This window comes from Sinohyriopsis cumingii, chromosome 8 (assembly GCF_028554795.1).
Source record: "Sinohyriopsis cumingii isolate HCF-2022 chromosome 8, ASM2855479v2, whole genome shotgun sequence".
Classification (NCBI taxonomy): Eukaryota; Metazoa; Mollusca; class Bivalvia; order Unionida; family Unionidae; genus Sinohyriopsis; species Sinohyriopsis cumingii.
The window spans coordinates 57,715,634-57,738,149 of NC_142968.1; the positions used below are offsets into that span (position 1 = coordinate 57,715,634).

The 22,516-nt window shown below is 35.1% G+C and overlaps 1 protein-coding gene across 1 annotated transcript in view; it reads right to left on the reverse strand.

Annotated features, from left to right (window-relative positions):
- The window catches only part of LOC149793597 (uncharacterized), a 57,097-nt gene that overhangs the window by 29,911 nt on the left and 4,670 nt on the right, over positions 1-22,516 (reverse strand). The window contains exons 4-5 of the mRNA XM_089966433.1: positions 4,725-4,894; positions 4,115-4,177 (exon numbers count right to left, since the gene is read on the reverse strand). Of these exons, the coding sequence (XP_089822559.1) occupies positions 4,115-4,177; positions 4,725-4,894 (233 nt within the window). The remainder of the gene's footprint in view (positions 1-4,114; positions 4,178-4,724; positions 4,895-22,516) is intronic.

A 22,516-nucleotide genomic window follows, 5' to 3' on the forward strand; every position in this document is an offset into this window, starting at 1 on the left:
CGCATTTCCCTTGCTCGGCTATCCCACTCGCATAAGAAACACATGTATTTTGTATATCCTTGCTGCAGTCCCATTAAAAGGGCAACTACCTTCAAATCACCACAGAGGTGCCAGCTGTACTTGTTATACTCAGTGGAATTCAGTAGCTGCCTTAAGTTATCGTATGTCTCTTTCATGTGGACAGCATACGCTACTGGAATAGATGGAAGAATGTTTCCATTGTGCAAAAGCACAGCCTTGAGACTCAGTTTCGAAGAGTCCACAAATAGTCTCCATTCTTGTGGGTCATGAGTGATTTTTTAAAGCATTCATGAGGCCCTCAATATCGGAACAGAATATCAGATTACTTTCCTTTCTGAAGAAAGGCTCCAATTGCTGGTGGCGCTTTCGATATGCAGTAATTGTGACATCTTCTTCTAGAAGATTCCATTGTTGGAGTCTTGATCCTAGCAATTCTGCCTTGTTCTTTGATAAGTCCAAATCACGAATCAGGTCATTTAGTTCTTCCTGTGTTATTCTGTGTGGGGTTGATGATGCACCACAGTGAAAATCTGGATCACTGCATGCTGATGGACCAGGAGAAGAACAGGTCGACTCACCTTTGTCTTCGTCAGATGAATCAAGAGAATATTCTGCTGGAGGTTCTGGAATAGGAAGTCCCTCACCATGTGGAACTGGTCTCAATGCAGACGGAATGTTTGGGTAGACTATTCTCGACTTCTTTCGCTTCGTTATTCCGCCGGAAAGAGGAGGAACCAAGCAGAAGTAACAGTCATTTAGGTGGTTGCTTGGCTCTCTCCACACCATTGGGACTGCAAACGGCATTGATGACCTTTTGCAATTCAACCACTGTGAAAGCTGTGTTGTACATGTAGCACAGCATATATGCGGAGCCCAAGGCTTGTCTTGGTCACCAACCTTGCATCCGAAGTAAAGATGATATGCCTTCTTCACTTGAGAATTGATACTTTTCTTCTGGTTGGCAAATGTCACTTCCCCAGAAATATAGCAAAAATTGTCCGCGGTATTAACACACTTTGGAGGCATTACTGTTCTTTATTGTACGTAAATGGATAAAATAATAAGTTTTATGTAACAGTAGCTTGAACTGTCTCGCACAACGTCTAAAATATTTTAAATGCTGAACCTATCTGATTGGGCTTTATATAGTACACTGCTTACGTCAGCTTCAGCAGCCGCCTGGCATTAGTATAATAGGCCTACACATGTATAGTACACTGCTGACGTCAACTTACTTCAGCAGCCGCATGGCATTAGTATTGCATTGCATCAGAAAATGATGCAATCAACTGTGGATGATGTGAGCATGATGGTATTATGCAATGTTACATCATTATTCCGGATGTTGCTGCAGTTCTACTGGAGAAATTTACACAGTGAAACATAGAAAATGAGGTATATGAATATCTTCAAAACGAGAGCCAATACAAATTTTTCACGGTTATATTCGTGTTCGGCACACCAAAATACTACAGATTAGGGCCTTTTCAAGTCAGTAATGATTTCACTGTTGACCAGTGTTATTACACTTCCTCAATAGTATAACTGTTTGCCATACCAGTTAACTAGAGTATAAGCTATACAGACGGGTATTTGAATATCAAACAACGTTTAAAAGAGTGTTCAATGGTTGACCCTATCAAATGCCTTACTAGTGTCTAAAATATGCAAGCTCAGGGCTGCCATGTTCTACATAATAGTTGACAGTTTCCTAAAAAGGTATAAGGGGGCGGGGTTTGGGTAATTGTAACTTTTGTTAAATCATTTTGAACAATGTTATGTACAAACATAAAATTATATAAAATCAACAAAAGGACATGAAGTCTACCATCTAAAAATTTAAAATGTTCTACATATAAAAATCTGATAATGGACATTTACCCACTATATTTTAGCTATGGCACGTTGAATCTCAAATAATGTTATCAGTTCAATATGACTAAAAGTGACCTTGAATAGTGAAAGAACATACATCTTATACGAACGTTTGTAACACTACTGAGTTAGGAATCAACAATGATTTTTTCCACATGCTGAATGTGTTATTATTGTCATGATTCCCATCAATGCAAATTGGTAGCCTATTGGAAATTGCCGTATTATTTTGCTTAACTTGCTCCCAGAATTCACGTTGGTTTAAATATTCAAATTTATTTGCAAGCATGTCTGCTCTATGTTTTTCTTCTTCCTTCTTACATAATCTAAGAGCATACTTAAAGTGAGCTCTAATTTTGGAGCACTTGGTTATTTAGCGGTCCATAAAGGTTTGCGGTTATCATGCCACTCACATAAGATAGGGAAGGTAGGCAAGGTAAGCATTACGTGCATAGTCATGCATTTCTTCAACACAGTCATTCCAGCCTGTTATAACCCGGCGTTACAACACACACACACACACACACACACACACACACACATGTATGTTTGTGTCAAAAGAGAATATTATAATACGGGTTAGTGTGTGTGTGATTTGGATTTTTAATGTAGCTTTAACAATGTTTCAGTCATATCGCTACGATGTCTGCAGTGCGACAGTTTATAGTGATGCCTAGCACTGGGGCATCATGCCGCAGACATGTAGCATGATGTCCCACCCAGTCACATTATCCTGACACCAGGCCGACCAGTCATAATAACCTCTTAATACTGAGTTTCAAGCGAGGCAGCTGTTAGTACCATTTTTGCAAATCTTTGGTACGACTCGGCCGGGGATCGAACTCACTACCTCCCGTATCCGAGGCGAACGCTCTAACCACTAGGCCACCGGAGCGGTTATAATAATAATAATAATAATAATAATAATATTAATAATAATAATAATAATAATAGCATAAAGAAAATTATAATTCGTCCTCCTCTAAGAATCAGACCATAAAACAATGGAACCTATATGCAACTAGTTTCCAGATTAGAATTTAATAGAGAACTTAGAAGAGCTCTTTGCTTTTGTGGCGCTTTAACTCTAACCATTGAAAGTTCCAGAGCTTCAGAACTGGGGCCGCCAGTGAGCCGGCCAGACAAGGTTTCCGTGACAACCAAATGAGGAAATTAGGCCGTTGGAAATTAGAAGCATTTAACGCATATTTAAGGTTAGGCAAAATGTTCTCAGCTTTGTAAGATGTTACTGCCATTTCACAAAGATTGATAGTTTGCCGTTTGTGCTAATTTCTCTTTCAGGTCCTGTGGGACCAACAGCGCATACTGGAAGTACGAGGATCTGCTTCAAAGTTTCCGCCTTCACCTTCAGTACATAAGATACAGAGTAATTTCCAGGGCGTGTGGGGGTACTCTAATGAACCGGCCCCACAAAATTCCCTCTTGAATCCAACTGGGCTCTACTATGTGACATGCTGTCCATCTCGAGATAAGATCACCTTAGATTAGTTTCATTAGGAAAAAATTATTTTGGTTCTTTAGTTGTAGGCGACTGCCCCTTACCTGTACATATTGCTTCGTATAGGGGGCTCATTTGTCCGTGCATGTATTCTTGAACACAATATGACCAGTTTTTGAAACCTCAAATGCAATCACGTTACTATTAATCAATATGAACAATTTTCTTTTTTTGATATAAGTCATTTTTTGTTCTTTGTCGTCATCCACTCCTTTTTGATCTGCCAGAAATACACCATAGTCTATTTCCTGTTTTTCTGTTTATGGCGGTTGCCCCCCCCCCCATTTGTTATAATGCAATATGTCTCATTGTTAAATTTGTTAGCACGTTTACTCAGTAGACTTTATCAAATTTTGTAAGGCATTAAAAATTTACTTTTGATTGATTTATGTTTTCAAATTTTAAAATAAATTAAAATCGTGAATTAATTACATATAGCTTTTTACTTGAACCGTTCGTAACAATAGCGCTGTGGGCGCCGATTACAAAGATCACAATGCAAATATTTGGCATTGATGGAGTTGTTATTTTATGATTTTGTGAGTGTGCGAACTGTTCTGTGCATTATTATTGGCTTGTAACCACTGTATTAAATTCAGATGACCTTTGCATGATTAATAGCTGCATCCAGTATGTTACACGTTGTTACTTTTGCAAAAAAAAATCCCTGGCTTACTTGAAAGAATAAACGTGACTTACGTGGATTACAGGTTATGTTACTGCATGTAGTGGCACCTATATCGCACACTGGAAAGCAAGTGTCTGTAAAAGCAAGCAACGTCAGTTAAATTATACTGCATACGTAAACATCAATATTTGATTATATATCCGAATCCGATTAGTCTTGTAATAATGAAAAAAATTATATTCAGAGTGTCAACTTTCACTGAAAAAAACAATACAATTCATATATCTGATTGTAGTAAAGTTAGTCTCTGTGGCATGTAGATACACAGAAGATTTCCTAAATGGCCAGTTTTGATATTTAAAAATCTTTTGAAGTGTTTATATACATTCATAAAATGTTGGTTGGCACAGGTGATTAACGAAACGCACTAATATCTGTGTTATTCAATAAACAAATGTATGTACCAAATATATAGGCTCTGATACGTGTACATTGAGCGCAAGATTTGTAATATTGAGAATTGCAACAAATGAGGGTTGAAGTAAGAACAGTACCGTTATATGATGTAACTTTTATTTTGTTAGCAGTATAATATACAATAAATGTTTAAAAGAAGTTGATTTTACAATCGCAGTATCGTAATTCATTCAATATAGGAATTTTGCGCGTTTGCATACTTACAAGGGGAGCAATAAACACCTGCATCTTCGTAATGACCACAGTCATGAGTTCCCCACGAATTGTGGGGACAAGAATCAATTGAAGATTCTGTTCCTCTACAATTCACGTTATCTAGCCATATTTTACCGGTTCCTTCGGTATAGAAAGCGCTTGGTAAAGCAATGCCTGTTCTGAAGAAACAAAAGTTACAAAATAAAATTGAATAATTAATACGGTAGTAGTATAGAAAACAAGTATACTAATTCACCAACCCTATTTTCTAATTCTAATTTTAGTTACAAGGAATTCAGTGCAACCGCATAGCTTTCAAGTAAGCGAGGGATTTTTTTTTTGATGCTTAATAAACTACAATATAAATGAAATGTACTAGGGATACAAACATACTAGTCGTTTAATATAAATATGTTCTGTGCTACTGTTACCAGCTCCAAGAAATACTTTTCATACGTCATGAAAGGTTGGGCGTATACAAAAAAGTATTGATAGTAATACGATGAATTCAACATGACATATAAACAGAAAATATACTTAAGAGAGTGCTTGAATTATTACACGGAAATCTGTTTTACATACTAGCTGAGACACTGGTTAATATATTAGCCGAGGAGGTAGCTAAGATATTGTCTGAAAATGATGATGCAGAATCGCTGTCTAATCTACTATCTTAAGTGAAATAATGATTTCATCCATAGCTAATCTGTATCAATCAGTGAACCCATAGCTGTAACTGTAACTGAAACGATAACTGAAACCATATCTAAACGAATCACAAATAGGTAATTTTGTGCCTAAAATAGTAATACGTATACCAAATTAGCTTAAAACTGCAAAGGTTAAAAATGCGCACACTGTGATAAAGAAGAATTGGCAGCCAACATTAGGAAACAATAGTGGTACAATGATAACGATAGTAAATGACAAATGTCACCACCCAATGCAACCGCCAAATTTTCTGTTTACGTAAACGCAACAAAATAGCTTTTAGATCTAAGCACCAAATGTCTGCCTTTCTAGAACATTGCACAACAGTCCTTAGAGCCTATAAAGACAAATATGCATCGAATGTTTGTTTGCACATTTTGCACTGTTTGCACTTTATTTTCCAAGACGTTAACCTCGCATCATAACGTAATGCCATTCACATTTGTAACAGGGGCCCCGAGTGGCCGAGTGGTCTAAAGCGCTCTCTGTTACGGATCACTGCCATCTCACCTCTGTCTGCGTGGGGTCGAGTCTAGGATTCGGCTAATGTGGGTATGTGAGAAAGCTTGCCTGTAGCTTCTCGTGGGTCGGTGGTTCTTCCCGGGGTTTTCCCCGGGGTCTTCCGCCACCATTAATACTGGCCGCCATACATAGCCTATTGTGTGCTGAAAAATGACGTTAAACCCCACAACAACAACAACAACAACATTTATAACAACCACTCACCAGAGTCTACACACATAGAAATAATGGAACAAAAGTAACAAATAACGGAGGTCATTTCTTCAAACGATTTTTGGTTTCACCACAATATAACTCATTTTAAATAGCTCTACATGTTGACAATGAAAGCCACGGGCAAAGAAATTTGTTTTTAGAAAATACTACATTATGAGAGTGCTGTGGTTTTTGCAGTACATATGCATTCTGCGACAAAAAAAAAATCAATCACAACATGATACTCACCAGCCTTGGTGAACAATTACCCTAATGAAAAATTAGCGATCATTCCAACAACAAAAATGATGAAATGTATATATCATTTTCAAAACATCTCATAATAGACAGATTTTTAAAATGATAAAATAGACGTTAAAATCAGATTAACTATATGATTCTCTCTCTGTAATATATATATATATATATATATATATATATATATATATATATATATATATATATATATATATATATATATATATATATATATATACATATATATATATATATATATATATATATATATATATATATATATATATATATATATATATATATATATATATATATATATATATATATATATGGAATCCTGCACAAATAGTGGCAAGTTATCAAAGTAGAGTTTGAATGGTTAACTGATTATGATATATTTCGCATGATAAAAATCGGAATAATAGGTGAATTATACAATATATGCTTATCAACATTTTAAATGTTTACATTGATACAGGATAATTTGACAATATGAAATGGTAAAGGTACGTTTACTAGTATATTGGTATTTGATTTGAAAGTGCCCATTCATATACATTATTCTTTCAGAGACTACTAATTGGCATCTGAAAGGTTAATGCTACAAGCTGAAAAATTGCCATCGTTGTTGACGAAAATGATAGACCATGGAAAGACTACGAAACCATCAGTAAACAAACTATCATGTACATTACACAACAAAAAACCTTATTTGATTCATTACCGTATCCTTAAACTATACGCTTAAACGATATGTCAAACTGGGCTTAAAATTGACTAAAATTCATAAAGCTTTCCTATCGTGCCAAGAACCAACCATGGGTACGCCCTACATTGTACTAAATACCCAGTTAAAGACAAAGGTACAAAAAACAGCTTGAAAAGAAACAGATGGAGCATTGAAAAAAAAGGAATAAGGTCACATATGAGCAGATGAGACATGTATGTTGTTGTTGTTGTTGTATGGTTTAACGCCATTTTTCAGCACAAGATAGGCTATACATGGCGGCCAGTATTAATGGTGGAGGAAGAACCCGGAAAATACCCGGAAAGAACCACCGACCCAAGAGAAGCTACTGGCAAGCTTTCTCACATAACCATATTAGCCGAATCTGAGACTCGAACCGACGTAGACAGAGGTGAGATGGCAGTGATCCGTAACGGTGAGCGATTTAGACCACTCGGCCACTCGGGGCCCCCGAGACATGTATGTATGTATGTATGTATGTATGTATGTATGTATGTATGTATGTATGTACGTATGTATGTATGTATGTGTGTGTGTGTGTGTGTGTGTGTGTGTGTGTGTATGCATGCATGCATGTATGTATGTAGGTATGTATTTACTTATTTATGTCGGATGCGGAAGGTCGTGGTTCGATCCCCGGCCGAGTCATACCAAAGACTTACAGAAAAGGTACTCACAGCTGCCTCGTTTGGCGCTCAGCATTAAGAGGTTAGTGTTAAGACTGGTCGGCCTGGTGTCAGGATAATGTGGCTGGGTGGGACATCATGCTACATGTCTGCGACATGATGCCCTAGTGCTGGACATCATTATAAACTGCCACACTGCAGACATCGTAGCGATATGACAGAAAAATTGGTAAACCTACGTTAAAGATCGAAATCACATACACACACACACACACACACACACATTTATTTTTTTATGTATTTTTACTACTCTATGGTCACAAACTAAGTAATAAAAAGAAGCAAAACCAGAAAAGTTTGTAAAACTTAGAGAACAATTTATTTATAAAAGTTATAAAATAAAAATTTAGGAGGAATGTACAGTATTATGAATTGAATCCAAAATAATCCCGAAAAAGTTATATCAAAAAACAAACAAATGAAAAGTTCCGTACAAGTTTCAGATCCATGAATATACTAGTCCGCCAACAGTTCGGACTTGTCAAAATGGCTTTGTCTAGAACTCCATTGAATAATTCGCAATAGTTTCAAAATAACAGTATAATCCAATGAACACTTTCTATTTCCACTGAATAATCCGAAATAATGTTTTGTCTCTCAAATATTACTGAAGTACAACATAAAATACCTCTGAAAACGTGATATTACAACCAGAACATAATCAATAAGAACAAGAACAATGTCCAGTCTTAGCTACGTATATATACAGATGTGAGGGAAACACACATATTGTCGCTACTATCTTCGTGACAAATTGCCATTTTCCAACAGCGTAGAAGAACTCACATGATTTTAAAACCAGCCAATGCGAATTAACTTAATCCTTCTAAAATACCACCTGACCGACCTGTCCAATGGGACAAAACCACGAAACTTATAAACATATTTACTTATAATTTTGTTATTAATAACTATCAATAGTTACGTAAGCATCTATTGATAGATCCTACGCAGTTTTAAATAGATCACCTGCCCGTACACCCAAATGCAGCTTTACATAATCACTACAATTTTCAGTCAAAAATAAAAAAATTAAAAAATGATATATACACACAAAGCTTCCCTTCATAAGGAAAAGAAATTTTTTTTCAATAAAGCTTTCTTTCCCATATCAATCAACACAAAAATGATACTAACAATGAAATCGCACAGGAAGATGTCATCTGTAATGAGTGTCTAACAATATCGAACTTCTATACAGGCGAATGTGCATCGACGATTAATTTTTTCCCTTGATGTCCCGAATGTCGACTTTGTATTCTTGCAACAGCAACATCAAAACTCCATATGATATATATATATATATATATATATATATATATATATATATATATATATATATATATATATATATATATATATATATATATATGATTTTAATAATATTCCTTATTTATTTCGTTCTTCCGTTTGTCTCTCTCTCTTTAACCTGGCATCTGTATTTCTTTCTTCAGTATTGATATTATTTAATAACACGTCAGACTTATGTAAATCTTCTTCATAACAAAACTAATATTGACAGTGTTTGAAAACAATAAAGGTTACATTTATGGTTTGATAATCTTTTTGTGATGTTCATTTTAGTTCTGAATTCTATTTATTATTGGAAAACTAAATGAAATGGGGCACTTTGAAGAGATTACATGTATCTTCTCCTTACTTCCATCCAGCTAGGGTCCTTACTTCCATCCAGCTATGGCATTATAAAATAAATCTGGATTCAGGGATGCAGAGGTAAAAAAGCCGAAGACTTAAAACAGAGAGTCTCTCCTCTCCGTGTTACGTAAAAGGACACCGATTAAAATGTACACAACTACTATATATTTTGTACTTCTGATACCCCAGCAGGAGTCTCAGGTAAGAATAATTGGAATTGTGTGTATGTATGTGTGTGTGTTTTTCTTCATTCTGAAATGAAAGACCAACTTGTATGGTAAATAAAAGAAGAATTTCTTTTCAGGCTGGTTATCTCATTTTATTTACTTGTGTGCTAGAATATGTAGATAACTACTAAATAATGAATAAATAATAATAAATAACAATGTGATAAGAGATGATCGTGGTGGTGATTTTAGTAACAATTATGAAGACGATGGTCATCTAAATTGTTTTTGTTAAGATAGAAGATAGCGTTCCATTCGATAGCTTGTCTGCATACGATAACTATAATTTGCAACTCATTATAGACACAATTATATTTATGCATATCTAATTTGTATACATTTTTCTGCAGAAAGGAAGTTAATGCTTTGCAAATTTGCTAATATAAATGTGTGTATATTTTGTGGACGACAATATCGATATTGGTTGGTCTTGGTGAGCGTGACAATGGAACTTGATATTAGGACCAGTCCGCTCTCTTACAAGAACTGTAAGTTTTCGTGTGCTGAATTCAGCGAGATATTCAAGAAAGAACAAATATTTTCGTTAAACTTTGCTACGCCACGCTAGGTCACTATTTCGTCTCGCCATCTAAATAGTTCATTGACATTTCGCCGGCAGAAATCTTGTCGAATGTTGTTCTAAATTTCGTGGTGGGATTTCTATTAATTCTTTGGCAAACGTTATGAGAAGTATAATAAATTTATGCATTCCAAATGATAATAATTTTTAGTCTCATGTATGGACATTTCTTGCCCAAATGTATGAATACAACAAACTGTTAACGGAGTAGCGTCACCAGCTTGCATTCTTACGTTTTCACGGGTCCTTTTCAATCAGTTCAAAACTAAAATATATCGCTGAAAAGCAAAAACGTGTTAGGACAGAATTTAGCGTTATTATCAAAAAATCACTGTGAATAATTTGCAATGAAACTCTGTCTAAATATATTTTTGCGCATTTGTCCATTTGTGGAACTCCGGTAACTTCTCATTACATATATGAAATCTCTCTCTCTCTCTTCCTCAGTCGATCGAATATATAACCTAATGTGAAACATTCCGAAACAGTATTTTACGTGTATAAGGGAAGTCGATTAAGGCGACAAATACATATAAAAATAACATACAGCTGAGACAAAGTTGAAAACAATGCAACAGATTGTATTAAGTGTAAAATTATGAAAGCTGGAAACTATTTGTTTTAGAACAATTTTGTAGGTTCTTACCCTTAGCAGCAGGTAGGGCGAACAAACCTTTGGCTGAAAAGCGTCGAAACGTCGAAAATGAACCCTCATACGAACGATCGAAAAATAAAAAAGAGTCGACAGATTTAAAAAAGCGTCGACACTTTACTGAGAGAGTCTCTATGGAATCTTCTAATTGGTGTTACTTTATTGTCTTTAGTTTTTTTCTAGTTTGTTAAGTATGTTTCGTTTACCTAATGACGTCTTAATTGAGATCGCGCCCTCCCTGCTGCTGTTAATTAAAAAATTCTCATATCAAATAATGTCAAACATTATTAGCGCGAGAGCGATTAGAAGCAATCAAAACATTTCTTCCTGTTCGTGATCCTGTAAAACAAAACTTCAAGAACGTCAAGAAGCACAAGTTGAATATGCTGCGGGTACAGAACAGTTATTTAAACCCATCACAACAGCTACTGAAAAAATCGCAACAGCTACTGAAAAAGCTATATGGGGAGATATTAAGGATAAAGAGGAGAGGAAGAAATTGGGTATTATTCCATTACTAAAAGAAACTGTTGAACGAACTGAAAAAAATGGCGACAAGAGATAAAAAAAAAACAAAAAGAATTTTACGAGATCTTCCAACTGATATAGCTGCCACACAACCCCAACCCCGACAACAAGATGTTGGTGCTGACCCTGTTGCGGATGAGGATGTTGTCGCTGACCCTGTCGCAGAAGATGCTGGTAAGGAAGAACCTAAGGGGGGAATTCCCTTTACGGAAAAATTTACTGATAGTGGTATACAAGAAATAAAAAAAAATTACGTTAAAAAATAAAGAAGATATAATAAATTTTGGTGTGTTTGCTGCTTCAAGTTATCCATCACGAAGCAATTTTTTAAAACCTGGATATGGTAAAGGTATTAGTCGTGATACGTGGATTGATTGGGTGTATAAAGTAAATAGGGATATTAGTCGGATATCCAGACAAGATATTTATTATAATACTTTTTTAGGGGAGTAACATATTATGATGAATTATTACTAAAACAAAAAGAACAAAAATAAAAACAAAAAAGCAAGATCCTTCTCATCGACTTCCTCCGCCTCTGCAACAAACAAAAGAAAAAACGGATATTCTTAGTTCTCCTTTTCCATCAGAATCTCCAGAAGAAGAATTTCAAGATGCACCTGATGCTACTTGTAGTGGTTCGGGAAATAATTTTGTTTGTCCTGACTATATCCTCAATGACGCGTCACGGTTAGAAGTTCTCGTAGGAGGAAAACGAGCTGGAAATAACTCACCAGAAATAATTAATGAAGCAGATGATATTTGCCAACGATTATTTCGTGGTGGTATTATGGATATCGGTGTTTACCGGAAACTTATTGATTAGCTCGTTGATGACTATCACAGTGATTAATTGTTAGATAAATAAATAATTAAATAAAAAATAACTATACACAGTTCTCATTGCAGGCCAATCATGGTCAAGACGGTAAATTCATGATTACCTATATATAGAATAACTCATGGAAATGGATTCGGTGATGTTATTAAGGGTTTATTTACAAGAATAGCTCCTAAAGCAATACCAAAATGCAAAACAATTATCAATGAAAGCTATTGATGTTGTTCGTGATAAAGCTCCTGGTATCATTGGTAACGTTGCCAGTAAGGCATTCATGGCAATCAAAGACAGGCTAGCACGATTGATGCGTAGATCAAAAGTGGTTCAGCCAGTAAAATTACCAAGCACCGAAGTGATGCCCGCAAATGTCAGTAAGGTAATAAATCAAGCCGCAAATCAAAAACTAGCGTCACTAATAAACCAACAAGCTGAACAAAATAAAAGTCTAGTAGCGGGAAGTCGTCTTCGTTTTAGACGATAACAAATTATAATAAAATGTTTAAACGTGAATCCGACACATCGTTTGACATGGCCGAACCGGTTCTTAAATTTGAATCAGTGCGTGATTTTCAGTAATACTCTTATGACCTACGAGATCCAAATCAACAAGGACGAATTGAAGTACAAGTTCAGGATACAAGTAGATATATCTTGCCCGCTGAAGCGTTTATCGAAGTAGAAGGTGAAATTTTGAAAACAGATAATACAGTATACGGAGCAGATGTTAAAACTGGTTTTGTCAACAATGGAATTATGGCTTTGTTTGAAAGCGCCACGTATCTCAATGACGGAAGAAAAAATGAATCAATTGAAAATAATGTTGATGTAGGTACAACAATAATCGGTCTAGCAAGATATTCTGATGATTATACAAGATCAGCTGGTCCATCAATGATATTTGCTAAAGACACTTCTGATTATCCTACCAATAATCAATATGATATAAAACGGCCAAGAAATAATGCCGACAACGCCGACGCTGATGTATCGCCGGTGGTTCATGGTGCTAATACAGAATTTAATTTAGGATTTGCAACACGTAAATTTATGTTGGGTGGTGATCGTAGAAATCTTTCATGTGCAATTCCGCTGTCACACATATTTGGATTTTGTAGAGATGGTAGAAAAGTAATTTTGGGAGCAAAACAACGGTTGTGGTTTTTCGAAAATCGGATGACAATGATGCACTCTGGCGACCTATGGGTGATGCTGGTAAAGTAGTACTAACAAAACTTTCCTTGTGGATGCCAGTAATGACCCCTGCAATTGTTGAAGAACAACGATTACTTTCTTTTATGGATCAAGGCGGTAAATTGTTATCATGGCTTACAGTAACCACAGATAGTGCTCAAAGTAATGTTAATGGTTTATTTACATGGCATATAGCATCGCAGCAGGGAGTTTCTTCACCGCGGCATATTTTTATTGCTCTTCAAGATGTTGCACGAATAAATTCACAAACACGGAGTCATATGATATTTGATAAACTAGGTGTTACTGATGTTTCCTTAAGAATAAACGGACATCAAGAACCATCTGAAAATATACTACTGAATTATGAACAAAATCATGTAGCACGTGTATATCATCGTTTGACAAAATATCTGGGACGTGATCTAAATATTGATACTGGTTTGCAAATATCACAATTAGATTTTACAACGTATTATCCAATTTATTACTTTTCATTGGAACATCTTGATTTATTTAGACAATCTGTCGTTGACATACACTTCAGAGCTCAAGTGGCAAGAGGAGCTATAGCTAACTACAGAGCAATTGCGGTCATACTCAGCGACAAAGCGATGTTACTTGAAGGTGTTGGTGGTCGAATGAGAGTGGTTGATGCACCGGTGGAAAATCTTTAATTGTGTTATTTAGAAACACGAGTATTATCCTAAAATGTCATATAGTCACGTTAATGTCATTCTGACTCCCGGTCAGGTGAAAAAATTTCAATCAAAAAACGCAAGCGCATGTGGAAAAAATAACACTAAAACAGGATCAGATTTCTAGTGGTGGTTCGAATTAACTATCACTAACCAAGAATCAGATTAAACATTTTAATAAAGTACTAAAATCAAAAACTGGAGTTCAACTTCATCTTTCTACGAGTGCTATTAAAGATATGATTAAAACAGGTGGTATTTTCCCGCTTCTCGCAGCCATTCCAGCGTTAATTGCCGCAGCCGCTCCAACCGTAGCGAGAGCAGCTGCGTTAGGTGCTGTTGGAACTACTGCTGGAGTGGCATTAAAGAAAGCAACGGGGAAAGGATATACAAAAGGGGCGCGGCCTGAGATTGCCAGGATCTCTTTGGGAGAAGAGGTCTGAGGCTTCCATGATCAATCCGTTAGACATTCCAGCATCAAATTTTGATTTACTTGATGCTGCTAAACAATTAAAAATATCTGCCTTTAGAGGTGTTTTTAGGCGAGATCAATTACCACAACGACCAAACAACGTTGAAACGGGTATTATTAATCTCGACTCGAATTCAGGACCTGATATTCATTGGGTATCATACGCAATTGATCCACGTGGAATTATTTATTTTGATCCGTACGGGTTAGCTCCACCCATTGAATTTATCAAACATGTCGCGCCACTTGATAAAAAAGTTTGGTATTCCACGCTACCGACACAAAGAATGACAGATCCACCAATATGCGGCCGTGAAGCAATTAATGTACTTAACGCTATATCAAAATCATCCAAACCGCCACATAAAGTCGTGCATGATTATACAAGTAACCAGTTCGTTAAACGTAAAACGTTTTAAAAAGATTTTAGATCTCATAGTGGTTGATATTTACGGAAGATCTTCCTCTACAAGTAAGAAAAAAAAATCCGACATTGACCTATCAAAGTACGCGACTAAAGATGAACTTGCTGATACTATGAACCTAGCTGAAGTTGACCGAGACGAAGTTGTTGTTTTTTCAGGACCGATATGGTGTTTTGAAAACGAGTAACATCAAATGGAATGATATAGTTCGACGAGTACTCGGTGCGGTCATGGATAACATTCCAGTGTTTACCGACGGCGGTAGAATCAGGGATTCAAGTAAATCGTTTGTAACCATCAGAGATCAAATCGCATCAAGTGTTGCTAATCGTTTGAAAAACACCGGCGACACAATGACGGGAGAACTCAGCATGAACGGAAATAAGATTTTGGAGATCCAACATCCAACGAAGATGCAGCAACAAAAAATTATGTAGATTCCAGGTACGGCACCATAGATGGTAAATTATCCACGTTGCGGGCTGAGTATGATGTTCACGTACACGTGTTTACAAATCTCCGTAGAAATTTTAGAAAACTTAATGAAATCACACACGAATTTTTTGGTACTCCATTGACCGTTAATATAAAACTCTCTGATATCAAGACCAATATTGACATAACTAAAAAAAACATTAGAAGATGTCGTAAGTGGGATTCCTGAAATCGTTAACAAAATTAATCTGATTAAAATTTCAATCGGAGTAACTCCCGGGCATATTACCAACATAGTATACACAGTGTCATCCGGGTTCGCAACATGGTCAAGACAAAATAATACTATTAAATATACCGCAACAGTTACTGGCGTGTACAGGCTGTCTGTGTTCAGTGCTGCAAAATTCGAGATATTTACAACGTATCCATGGCGGCACAGCACCGATAAGTTTTCCGGGGTTGTATCTGTTATATTAAATAGCGGCAACGAAGAAGTATTTAATCAATCATATCACGAAATTACCCCATTATACAAACAAAATTTACTTAATATAAAAAATTCATTACCAACCATCAGACATTTTATATTCAGTAAAAATAATGATTTGTTTTGGGTATTTACATATAAAAAACACAATGGAGGACCCAACGAATATACTACTGTTCTCTTACATGAAGTTGTTGAGTATTTTAAAGAAATTAATCAATATCATAAGCAACAACAGGAGCAACTACGACAGCGCTTTCAAGAACATCTTTTTGATATAACAAGTCATTACGCGTATAGAAAGATTAAATCAACTTGTATCCGACATAGAATATCTTAACCAGAAATTAATTTATGTTGTAGCTGATTTCTTCAACAACAAAGCGGATCGAGGATTTTTAGACGCATATTCGATAACACATGAAAATTTGCCAAATTTTAAATTCCCCGGGTATAACGTAGCTGAGTTAAGAAAATCCACCAACGAAATCATTGATGAATTCTTTATTGAAAAACTTGATGCATGGAAAAAAATAGCTCCACCTCCGGTTATTCTTAGACACAACAATGATACACAAGGAGGCGGTATACATATTTCACCTGGAATCGTTAATATAACATCAACGATCGCAGTCAATTTTTGCTGTGACGTTATCGATGGTAGCTATCAAATAGATTTTGGAAAATCAAATCAGGCTCAACAGGGATATATTTTATATACATTTACTCCAAAAGTATCCCCTGGAAGCTTAATCGTACAAGAACCAACTAATTAAATTTCAAACTCACCGACCATCTCGGACGAATAATTGAACTTCGGGGAGGAGAATTGATTGTAAATCTGTATGTGAAATCGTAAGATTTTTACCGTAAGATCTTTGGTCAGAAATATTTTTATTATTATTCTGAAATTTTTTTTTATCAAATATTTATATTATTCTGAAATATTCTGAAATATTTTATTATTATTCTGAAATTTACGGGGTAGTTGATACTTAAAATTAACAAAATCAACCAATTTTGTAATTCTGATGGGGTGGTTGGTACTCAAAATTAACAAAATCAACCAATTTTGTAATTCTGATGGGGTGGTTGGTACTCAATATCGTATAAATCAACCAATTTTGCAAAAAATACTACGAAAAATATTATTATTATTCTGAAATATTTTTATTATTCTGAAATATTTTTTTATGAAATTGATCGGTTGGCTGGTACTCAAAATCGTGTAAATCAACGATTTTTGTAATTCTAATGGGCATTTAGGTACTCAAAATTATGTAAATCAACCAATTTTGTAATTCTGATAGGTAGTTAGGTACTCAAAATTATGTAAATCGATCAGATTTTATGATAAAAATATTTCAAAATAATAAAATATTTCAGAATAATAATAAAAATATTTCAGAATAATAAAATATTTCAGAATAATAATAAAAATATTTCTGATAAAATAAAATATTACACGTGCTCGGTCGTTTCGTCAGACATAATTTTTCTTAATTGTCTTATACGAGTATTAGTTATTTTTTTGTTTCGTATTCACTGGATAGTTCTGACCTAATTTTCTACCGCAGCAGAGAGAGAACGAATTCCTTCACTTGATCATCTTCTATTGTAGCTAGTAACTGAAACATCGCCGTCTGAATTCGTTTTATGAACTTGTATTCAGATGATAGTGTGTATATTCCTTGATTTTTACATTATTGTAAATTTTTAAAATCAGAAATAATTTTTTCAGTTCATCACATTTTTCTAGATTTTTAATAGCAGAAATAATATCATTAATATTTTCATGGTTCATTATACAGTTATATATATATATATATATATATATATATATATATATATATATATATATATATATATATATATATATATATATATATATATATATATATATATATATATATATATATATATATATATATATATATATATCCCCATGTGAACCTCTAGTCGAGTGTTCCAGCAGGCTGAGGAGGATGTTTCAAGGACAGCACAATATATATGATGAATGAATGACAATCCCCTTATGAACCCCTAGTCGAGTGTTCTAGTGAGTCCAGAGGATACACAACACAACATATATTCCCATTATGAACCCCTAGTCGAGTGTTCTAGCGAGTTCAGAGGGTATACGAAACACAACCCCACCCATGCGCGCCCCTAGTCGAGTGTTCTAGCGAGCTCAAGAGGGCGTGTTTCAAGGACAGCACAACATGCATAATGAATGAACGAATGAAGGACAGTACAAACATAGATCTTAATTAAGGACAGTACAAACATATAATCCCCATATGAACCTCAGCTTCGAGTGTTCTAGTAAGTTCAGAGGACACACGAAACATATAAGGACAGTACAAGCATATAATTCCCATATGAACCTCTAGCTTCGAGTGTTCTAGCAAGTTCAGAGGACACAAGAAACATATCAGGACAGTACAAAGATATATCTTAATTAAGGACAGCACAAACATATATTTACAGCATTTGAAGCGTATTTACAGCATTGCATTTATAGTATATACAGTCTTAATTAAGGACAGTACAAACATACACGGATGCCATTCTCTACACTCAACAGATTTTTTGCACCCCGCCATGATCAATCCATAGGTGATACAAAAACATATATCCACCACGTAATGACATGGTGGGAGTGTGTTTTTTTTCTGTTAATTTTTTTTTTTTGGCGGAGCCGTCAGTTATACAAAAAAACGCAAATATGCGTAACCACCGACAGTTGTCAGTCATGGGGACTCGATCGCCGGACCTCGTGTCTTACGGTTCAACGTGTTCGCAATGAGCTATTAAAGCATCTGACAAATAAATGTTTCAGAATTTATTATATCGGTTTCTGAACAGATTGTAAATATTTCTGTATTAAAACAACAGTTTCTGAACAGATCGTAAATATTTCTGTATTAAAACAACGGTTTCTGAATAGATTATATATATTTCTGCATTAAAACAACGGTTTCTGAACAGATTGTAACTATCTGCATTAAAACAACGACTTCTGAATAGATCATATATATTTCTGCATTAAAACAGCGGCTTCTGCATATATTATATATATTTCTGCATTAAAACAGCGGTTTCTGAACAGACTATATATATTTCTGTAAATATGTAACGGCGTGTTCTGCCTCGATTTCTCGTAACAGATCTATCTTGTACGATGTAACCACGTTATTTTTCTATTTTATAAGTTAAAAACCATGAATATCTTCATACTTATTACATTATTGATATTAATTACGACGTAGATGGTTAATTAACTAATTACGACCATAAAAATCACAATCTACGGAGAAAGCTATATTACAGAATTATCTCCCTTCGCTCAAGTCGAAAATTAAGTAGTATGTAAAAAGAAATTTCTGACGGAAAAAATAAAAATTAAATAAATAGTTAATAAATATAATTTGAGGTAATTATTTGATAGCGATGACAATTTATCTCTCTAATGATAATAGAAAACGACTTTCTGTTTATATTTTTGAGAAAGTAGATTTGGTTATATTTTCTGCGACCTTTCGTACTGAGGAAATGCAGATATCAAAATATTTTGCAGTTGAATTCATTGATTGAAATATTATTTCTTTACTAGTATCTATATTTATAGATTTTACCGCCATCTTTCCAATTGCTTTGTATTTACCCGTCCCTCCTCGTGTATTATTCTCGCTCTGTGTAACAACCTGAAGATTGGATAAACTATTGTCGGTTTTCACACCGTTGGTGTGATCGATCACAAGACCATCTTTGATCAACCCCTTGTGACACTCGTACACAAATCTGTGACATAGATACATTTTGTTTCCAACATTAAATCTTAGATAACCAGTATTAATGACATTACCAACTGGTCTTTTCAACCGACAGTGCCTAATAACACCATCACGATTTGCTTCGTAGTTTGTTATTATAGGATGTCGGACAAATTCATCTTGCTTCATATATGTAATATAATTTGTTTAAATCATAATTTGTCTAAAAACTTAGTTAGATAATCCTCCACGGATTTTATAGCGCTATCCCTGACAGAGTCAGGGTCATTATTTTTTTATCATAATATCTCTTAAGTTCCCTGTATTTTTTACCACCATATTGTGCACACACCTTTTTTTGTCTCTAACTCCGACACCACAGCGCAGACATGGTATTAGTCCTAGACTCCCACGTCGACCATTTTGTAAGTGATACCCGCAGAATTCCTTCACGCAGGATTTATTGCAGGGGGTCGATGAGCCGGTCATCAGCCATTTGCAATTATCTCGTTGAGACATTGTATATATAAATTTTTTTATTTAAATACTTGTCTGAAATATAGCATGGATGAATTTACGAGATTATCAAGAATCAAGCCTTGGAAAACAAGTAAATTTAATCTCGACAGGATATATCCCAACTTACTAATAAAAGATCTGGTTGTACGAAAAGTAAAAATTTGATCAACAAAATTCACGACGGAGATTGTTCTGTATACTTTAACAGATTTGGTCATTCGATAAATGGACCATTGCCAGATTTTATACTTGGTTTGGAAAATATTTTTCAGAAAAACGTTGGGCACCAACAGTACTGTTACGGTACATGCTCGATTGTAAAATAATAGTATCGCTGACGATCAGCGAAGCAATTATATCATACCGGAAACAAACTGAAGTTTGGTTACCACAGCAAAAGGAAAATTCTGATGATGAAAATCCCGATAAAACAGATTACGAAAATAAAATCGCAAAAGATCTTGGCAGAAAAATAATTGGCAAGTTCACCCAAGGAGGATCATATGATCATAAAAGACATTTTACAAGACTGATTATGGACATTGCTGAGTTAGATTTTATAATTGCTGATATAACGAGTAGAAACACGTTTATAAGCCGGGAAATAGCTTTTCTGTCAAATGGAACTAAATTAGGTACAATTGTGAGCTATATGGACGGTGAGTCACCACAGTTCACTCATTTAAGATCTTCAATGCTCGCATACGTTTCGATATATTATTATCAATGATAAACAGAATTTCTACACTCGCTGTCAGATTCGCTACGGATTCGTTTTATATCAATAAAAAATATTCAGGATTACTAGAACAACTACATATCGGTACTTTTGCATCATGGGGTTCGTGGAGAATAAAAAAAGAAAATATACTCGATTACTCCAAATCAGCTGATGTTGAGATTAAAGATATTTATTGTAAAAAATATCAAACATTAAAGCTATCGTTGTTGCCATCAGTGTACGATCCAATAACCAGAAATAAAACAGTTTATCTAAACGGACCTGGAGTTCTGGTAAAACCACTCGAGTGATTGAACTATTTCAGAATTCAGATATGATCGTGCTAACACCCACACATAGACTCACGCGAGAGATGAAATAACGAGGAGTGCAATCATGTACTTATCACAGCTTTTTTAGATACAGCGGCGATGCATGGACTTCTTCGAGGACGGGTGAAAAATATATTCCAAGGATCATCGTTTGAGATGAAATATGTACAGTACCGTTAGAAATATTAAAAACATTTCTCGATTGGTTGTTATTAAAAATACTGCAGTGATAATGTGCGGCGATCATGGTCAGCCACCACCTTTTGTTGGACCATCTCCACACGATTGGCTAAAGAACTTTGTTGACCACTATGAAGTAGTGGCTGATGATCACAGATCTCTTGATGCAGAATTGAAGGAATTAAAAATATTAATCAGACTACAACTAAATAAAATTCAGTGTGAAGTAATGCGTAAAATAATTCCAGAAACCCCCATGAACGACTTTCTGCAAACGTGGAGACCGAACGATTTGATAGTTGCAAGTAGAAAGATAGTCAGGGACACACTTCAACAGCGGTTGTTTCAGTTGCATAAAGAAAAATTTCCGGAATTACCAGTGCCGCTGTGTTATCGACCAGCAGATACACGACGGCAGAATATAGACGTTAATATACCAGGACAGACCGAGAAACAGAATCTAGTTCTTAATGATATTGTCGCAGTTGATGTCAATATTGTTGAAGATACACTGCGCGCGGATAAATCTCAATGGACGCTAGGATATGCTATGACGATTCACTCATCTCAGGGATTAACTATTTCTGATACGCGAGTTTGGATTATAGATGATCGTATCGAATGGTCAAATTTAGTTTATCTCGCAGTGTCTAGAGTCAGAAGAATATCTCAGCTGCGAAGGACTGTCATGGACGCTACAGAAATTATTGATGATGTAACCGACGATAGCATAATAAGAAAAAAATTAGCTGGTTATAAACAAAGTGACAAAAAAAATATGATTTTGACCTTGATACTGATTTCATCAGCGCATTGAAGCAACAACAGAATAATCGCTGTGCAAGTTGTAATTGTATGATGTTATGGAGATATTCAAGTAATAATCCAAGATAATTTACCGTAGATAGAAAAGATAGTAGTCACGGTCATACACGCGAAAATGTGATGTTGACCTGTC